This window comes from Agrilus planipennis, unplaced genomic scaffold (genome assembly GCF_000699045.2).
Source record: "Agrilus planipennis isolate EAB-ADULT unplaced genomic scaffold, Apla_2.0 scaffold120, whole genome shotgun sequence".
NCBI classification, from domain to species: Eukaryota; Metazoa; Arthropoda; class Insecta; order Coleoptera; family Buprestidae; genus Agrilus; species Agrilus planipennis.
In genome coordinates, this window is record NW_020438891.1 from 389,077 (window position 1) to 397,078 (window position 8,002).

Consider the following 8,002-nt stretch of genomic DNA (forward strand, 5'->3'; position numbering starts at 1 on the left):
AATATAGAATTTTTTTGCTGAATTAAAAGCTGAGCATAGAAGTGACTTCTTTTTATTGAAGGCGACTCGACCCTGTGCTATCCTCTGCTTTATATCCCTACTACTCCTTCCGTCCTGACTTATCTGACATCCTAGATACCTAAAATCAGTCACCTCTTCTAATTTTTCGTCTCCTATCTTTATATTCGCTCTTTCCCTACTTTTTCTTCCCTTGCATACCAATATTTTTGTTTTCCTTTTATATATTTTCCTACAGTGCTGTTTTGTCAATACCGCTTCCATTTTATTTAAATCTATCTCTAGAAGATAATAGTAAAGCAGAAATTTCTTGATATGGTTAAGCATCCCATTATGTTACGTTGATTAATATTTTGTTAATTTTTATTTTAAGGACCTATTTGCTGATGTATGCTTGTTGTACAAGGAATATACCGATTCATTTAAAACGTTTTTACCTTCTTCAAAGTAAAAAAAAAGACGCAGATGGCTATAAAAGGTCATGCATTGTACATTTTTGTTTGCATATTTCACGTAGGTCTGCATAATTTTATTAGATCATTGTGCGTCATATGGAACAGTCAAACATAATATGATACACATTCTGTACAGTTCGGCTATTTGCAAACCTTGATGTTGCAAACACTTGTTAACCACAACCTAGACCTATTTACTTACAAAAATTTTTTTTTTCTTGATAAATATGAAATTTCAAGTATAAAATGACGTAACATATTTACTGACTATTTAGATGTTTAATTTAGCAAGAATTAAAAATAAGTGCAGATTTAGGAAGACGTGTTATCATACAGATATTAGGTACTATTATTGCAACAGGCCTCTGCTTCTTCTTCCGTAATTAGGGAAGTTTGGCATACTTTTTTCACATCCGCTTCTGCATCTGATTCCGCATTTTTATAACGGAAGCTTACCGAAACTTTATAAAAAATATAATTATTTCTCATCTTTCTTAAAATCAATATATCGGAACAATAAAATTTTAACAGTTCGGCCATACTGATATATTCTTGTTTACGAAAAAAATAAACCCAAGAACTATATCGAAATAATAAATAATTTAGTGTAGTAATCAATAAACAATACAAATTAGGGTAAACAACCCCATATCCCATACAAATTAATTACTAGCCATTTTTCATTAGGTAAGTTTTTTATTATATATAGAGTTATTAAATTATTTTTCTGATCTACAAATAGGATTCTAAAATCCTCCCAATATCGGATTCAAACCGGGTACCTGACCAATTTTTATTAGAAACTGATGAAGTAGCGCTGGCATCGCGAAATTTTTATTGTTATTATTTATTATTTTTAAATCAATTGCCCTTTAAGTACCATGAGAAATAGATCCTTTTTATTTTTTATTTGATTTTTGATTAACATTAATTTTGCATTTTTATCCCTTTAAGATGATTTTAAGAGTGTGTATCTAAGTTTTTGACGGTTTTACGAAATAGTGAATCTTATTTTCAATTCGATTTTTAATATTGACGTCTATTTTGTTTCATCGTTAGTGTTTACCATCTTCACGAAATCATATTTTGCAGAAATGTTTCGCGAAATTTGCTATTTACTATTTTTTCTTTTCGACAAAACTAATTAGAAGTACTAAAAAAATATTAGAGCCATGTAAACTTAATATCAATAAATATAATCAAATATTATTGTTACTGGTCTTTTTATTTCAAAACAATAAATCGCCTTTTTAATCAAAGGGTTTAGAAAATTGAATATAATTAGTAGATTTCTGATATTTCCTATTTCTTAAACATTATAAAATTTTAAAACCAGAAATTAAATTAAAAGCAATATCATTTATAAAAGAAAAATAGTTTCTATGAAATCTAGGGAATGGGTTTACCCATAAAAGAATTTCCCTAAAAAATATGTTTCAGGAAAACCGTGTTTTCGGGTTTCGCCCAGGACACACGCTATTTCCTGAGAGAAACTGCAAGAAATACCATTTTTGGTTTGTTAGATTGGGGTAGATCGCTTCACCAGGACTGCTGCAAAAGTAGGCAGCTATCCACGGGACGACCTTTGCCCCTTCAAAAATTAAGGACTAGTGAAACTAGTATGTACGCCGAGCGTTACCAAGGCATGTATATTTTCCTTACTCAGTAGTTTAAGGCACGATTTGATCCGTCTGATTCCTCGAACGCTTAAAAATATCGTATACAGTTTGAACGCAAACTGCATATTTCTGCCACCTAGCAGATGAAAGTTGTATGAAAAACGTTACTCGAATAGATACCTATTCTCATATCGCTTTACAGTTTTCATAACAAACTGCAGATTTCTTTTCAACGCAATCTATTAAACTTTAGAAAAGATTCCACATGGATACCGCTTTTTTTTTTTAATACAGAAAACAAATAAATGATGTCGTACAGTACCTAATATTCCTAAGAGAAATTAATTCATCATATTTACCTTTTTTTAAAGTGATCGCAAAAAAGTAAAGGTGCCTCCCCCATTTCACTCTCCTTGCGATCCATTTATCTTCAATAAATATCTCTGCCAGCAAAAGAATAATAAAAATTAAAATAAATATGAATATTAACATGCAATTTAATAACTTACTTTCATTTAATATCTTGAACTCGACGTTGGTTGTAGCACTTATTTCTCACTTAATTAACACTTTTTATCGATAATGGGCTCAAAAATATTCCGTAAAAGAAAAAAATTTTTATAAATCACTTACCCAGTGAAGCCCCCTCCGAATAAAGTTGTATTTGTCGTCATAATTACCATCTGTAAATAAGNTCCTACATTCACTTAAGTATAAAATATTTTTTAAGAAAACCTTGCAGGCATTTTCTCATTTTTTAAATATTGTAGTTTTTCTAGATTAACAGTGGTATTTACACTATATCGCCAGCCGCAAAAATTAAGTATAATTCATATTTTTCTATTTAAAGTGTTTAGGATACAGTTTTTCTAACTTTATGTTATAGTTTCTTCAGTTCAGCAATAAATAATTCTCCTAAATGATTCCTTATTTGCCTTTGTCACCCGTTTTAATTGGAAAAAAGACACCGATGCCAAGATAATTTGTTTAGCGTAAAAGATTAGAGCCAAAATGGAGTTTCAAATAATTTTATTGAAGTAAAATCAACATCAATCATTTTATATCAAAATATTTACAACCCCATTTTGCTTCCGATCTTTTACACATTGTAATAAGAGAAAGAAATAGAATCCATAGTTTCTTTAACTTAGATTAATCCATCTAATATGTGAAGCTTTTCGAATAGCTTTCTAAGAATTTTAGATTACATGCCATTATTAGAGCACCACAATATCTTGTAATTTTACTTTTTTACATGGCTGTCTATATCAATTCGATATTGTTTTGCTGGCTGTTTTGTCGTAATTCATAGAATTTCGTAGTTCCTTGCTAAAGGTACGATAAGCGGTGATTTGGCAGGTGCTGTTATCAATTTGCAACTTCAAAATTCCATGGACCATGACATTGAATATATTGATTATCCATTGCCAAAGAATATAGAATTTTTTTGGAATGGATAATAATCTATTAAGTTAGAGAATTAAAAGGCATTCATAGAAAGTCTCCTTAACGCCTTTTTAAGCTTCTAATACCTTCAATAGCCAATGAGCAACTTTAATTTATTATTGTATATAATGTTCGATCGGTGATACTAGCAAAACTTTTAACGGAAAAAATATATTTTGCATTGTATAGAAATAGAAAATACGTTTGGAAAAATATTTTAAATAAAATACAAAATGCTTTTCTCAAAAAGTATTTAAATGCAAGATAAAAATAGGTATTTTTTGTTTTGTACTTGCATTTTAAATGCAAGTATTTCATTAAATTACATCTCTGATCATATTTAATAGTAAGGATTAAAATTGCTATAAGGAAAAGCATTTATTTCTTCTTCATTATTCAGAGAAGAAAAAAAAGTGTATATGACTTATTGTATTCAATTTTTCAAAGTTCAANATAAAAATAGGTATTTTTTGTTTTGTATTTGCATTTTAAATGCAAGTATTTCATTAAATTACATCTCTGATCATATTTAATAGTAAGGATTAAAATTGCTATAAGGAAAAGCATTTATTTCTTCTTCATTATTCAGAGAAGAAAAAAAAGTGTATATGACTTATTGTATTCAATTTTTCAAAGTTCAATAAGTGACCAGTGATTTGATTGATATTCTGTCAGTTGTGGTCCATGTCAGATACATTCCCGCGTCAATATGACATCTCTTGATGATCAATTATCGCAAGTTATATTGCTGCTCTTTAAAAACATATACAATATTTATAACAGTATCCTGTCTTCTACTTACTGTCGGCGAAATAATTAACTTATATTTTAAAGAGCGTCTATATTGGTATAATTATATTCTAATAATATTTTATGTTTTTATTTTACTGTCCATAATAGCAGTACCATTCGCAATAAAGGCCCCAAGACCATGGCTAATTAAAAATTTAGCTAACAATATTTTTATTTCGGTCGTTGTAGATATATTTAAGGTATGGTTTCCTAAGGAAAACACTTCAAGGATAACTAATTCGAAAATTCAAAAATTTAATAATGATTTCTATTTTAGGCAATCATCTTATGTACTCAGACTTCAAAGACTTTTGTCAAGAACTACTGGTTTGGGCTGTTCGTGATATTTGAAATCAGAAGTGAACTACAAAGTAGTTTACAAATATTTACAATTATTCTGTACATATTGCGAGGATTGTTACAATTTTTCTTTTCGATGGTAGTTATGGATTATTATGCAACATTTTTTGTAACTGAAACTGATGATACTGAACCTTTGTAGTTGCTTAAGTATAAGAAGAAAAGTGAATACACATCAAAAGATAAAGGAATAATTTGTACATATTAGAACTTTTAATAAATATAATTAACAGAGTCCTTTCTGCTTTATGTAATAAAACTAATTGAAAAGGCTTTTTTTGTATAATTTTATTTAAAATGTACGTATTTCATTTTACTACCTACAAATATTCTTGAAGAGTATTCAAAACTGAAATGTACAAATTATCGTTATCACCCTTTAAAAATTAAAAATTTATCTGTCATAGGGGTTTTATAAATTCTTTTTTAAAGAAATAAAACTTCAAATTTCAACTACTAATCTGTCAAGTGCACTTACCAGTTAGCATAGCATTAATTTCAACGTCTAATACAATATATTCATTATTATTAGATGTGCCACTAAAATTATTAACAATATAATAATTTGTAGACTGCATATTCTAGGTAAGTTTTTTATTATCATTAACCGCACTATTGTATTCTCTTTATTTTGGAATTGAAATGTCAACTGATTATCACTAGGGGTTCAACAAACATAATTAAAAACATGCTTCTGATATCTAATAGGAGTTTGGCTTTTACTCCGTCCTTGACCCAACTATAAACTGAAATAATTATTTATTTTCACGTAGCATTGTAACATACCGTATACAGACTAACGCTACAAAATTAAAAGTCTGGAACTGCTAAATCCTGTATACTGTAGACCAGGGATGGCGAACCTTTAAGTACCGTCGTGCCATTTTTATAAAGAAAAGTTAAATCAGGTCATAGACGTGCCATCAAATAATTTTGTCTGTGTGATTATTAGGAAAATAATGATAATGAATAATATCAACTCAAAATTCTACAAGAAAATAGAAACATTTTGCAATGTTTAAATTATACGTGTAATTTAAATTAAAGTAAAATTAGTGTGACTTCTGTTTTTGCAGATTATATGACAAATAACTTATGTTAGGGTTGTAAGATGTTAATTTTAGCAGAATGCATGCTGAACTGGAGTCATCTACCAAACGGTTTGTAACTGCGAGTTTCTTATGTTATTAATCTCTGAAAATAATGACTCGCAGGCATAGGTTGATGAAAACATTATTAAAATATCATATGCCAGCTTTTTCAAAAAATTAAATGTGTTTGTTATCGCATTCCATGTTTCCAAAATTTTGTTATTAGCATTTTCACTTGTATTACCCGTCGATCTTTCTGTTTCAATTATTTGTAACTCTTTCCTTGTTCCAACAACTTTTTGAATCATATTGAACTAGACTGGATATCAATCCGCTGCATTTCAGATTCTTCAATTTATTTTATCAAATGTCACGTCAGGGTACATAATAAACTTTCGTATTAGTATTTCCGGTAATTCTCTGAAGTGAGAAAATCTTGCTGAAAATTCCTTGATTAAAAAATCAATGACAGAAACATTAGTGACGTGCCCAAAATATTGTGTCGTGTGCCACTAATGGCACGCGTGCCATTGGTTCGCCATCCCTGCTGTAGACCATCAAATTTAAGGGAGTGATATATAATATTATCAAAATAAAACGATGTAGAGACCAAAATACAGAGTAAGGAATAGACCCACGCAACCTTCGGCAAAGAAGATATGTTATTCATTTTTTGGGATTCTAAAGATGTAATTTCAGTAGATTTCTTACAGAAAGGGGCCGCAATTATAGGTGCTTATTATCCAGAGATGTACCTAATTTATTTGAAATACTTGCATTTCAAATGTAAGTACAAAATATGAAATTATATTGCATTAAAATATTTTTGAGAAAAGCATTTTGTATTTTATTTAAAATACTTTTCCCAACGTATGTTGTATTTGTAAAATGCGAAATACATTTTTGCCTTTAAAAGTTTTGCTAGTATCACCCATCAAACATTACATAAAATGATGAATGAAAGTTGCTCACTTTGGCCATTGAAGGTATTAGAACCTTAAAAAGGGGTAAAAGAGGTATTCCATGAATTATTTATCTGAAGAGAGCCCAAAAAAGTCTAAACTCCTTGGAAATGGATAATCTAAAATATTGGATTGATATTATTTTCCGGGTTCAATGTCATGGTCCATGGAATTTTAAAGTTTCAGATATCAATGATGAACGAAAGTTGTTCACGTTGGCTATTGGAGGTATTAGAAGCTTAAAAAAGGGATAAAGAGACATTCCATGAATGCCTTCTAATTCTTTAACTGAAGAGACCCCAAAAAATTCTAAACTCCTTTGAAATGGAAAATCTAAAATATTGGATCGATATTGCTTTCCGGGTTCAATGTCATGGTCCATGGAATTTTGTAGTTCCAAATTTATATCAGTATCTGCCAAATCACCACTAATCGTACTTTTAGCAACGAACAACGAAATTCTATGAATTACAAATTATGAAAAAACAGCCTTCAAAAGAATATGGAATTGATATACACTAGGTGTGTAAAAAAGTAAAACTACAAGATACTGTGGTGCTCTAATTATGGGAATGTAATCCAAAATTTTTAGAAAACGATTCGAAAAACTTCACTTATTAGATAAACACAAAGTTAAAGAGACTGTGGATTCCATTTCTTTCTCTTATTACAATGTGTAAAAGTAGATCAGAAACGAAATGCGGTTGTAAATATTTTGATATAAAATGATTGATGTTGATTTTACATCAATAAAGTTATTTGCATCCCCATTTTGTCTGATCTTTCACGCTAAACAAACTATTTTGGCATCAGTGTCCTTTTTCCAATTAAAACGGGTGACAAAGACAAATAAGGAAGTATATAGAAGAATTAGTTCTTGCTGAACTGAAGAAACTATAACATAAAGATAGAAAAACTATATTTCAATCACTTCAAATAGAAGAATATGAATCATACTTAATTTTCGCAGCTGGGGATATAGTGCAAACACCACTATTAGTCTAGAAAAACTCGAACATTTAAAAAATGAGTAAATGCCTGCAAGGTTTTCTTAAAAAATAACTACTACAAAAAAAAATAGTATTTTGAAAGTGCGTATTTTGCAAAGTAGAAGGAGGAGACTGTGGTAAATATTAATTAAAAAATTAAAAGGAATACTCACCCCTAATTACCACAAATAATTTTATATGAGCGGACACGTGTTTCGCCCACTTCACACGTGGGCATTATCAACGCGAGAGTCTCGCGTGTGAAGTGGG

At 29.6% G+C, this 8,002-nt stretch overlaps 1 protein-coding gene and 1 non-coding gene across 2 annotated transcripts in view; both read right to left on the reverse strand.

Annotated features, from left to right (window-relative positions):
* Positions 1–5,281, reverse strand: part of LOC108737948 (GAS2-like protein pickled eggs) — a 202,101-nt gene extending 196,820 nt beyond the window's left edge. Inside the window, exons 1-2 of the mRNA XM_025981883.1 lie at positions 5,169–5,281; positions 2,726–2,775 (exon numbers count right to left, since the gene is read on the reverse strand). Of these exons, the coding sequence (XP_025837668.1) occupies positions 2,726–2,775; positions 5,169–5,268 (150 nt within the window). The 5' untranslated portion in view covers positions 5,269–5,281. The remainder of the gene's footprint in view (positions 1–2,725; positions 2,776–5,168) is intronic.
* LOC112906853 lies at positions 2,000–2,152 on the reverse strand. Its single transcript, XR_003232635.1, has one exon. It is a non-coding gene; the product is annotated as a U12 minor spliceosomal RNA (small nuclear RNA).
* Positions 5,282–8,002: the final 2,721 nt, after the last annotated feature.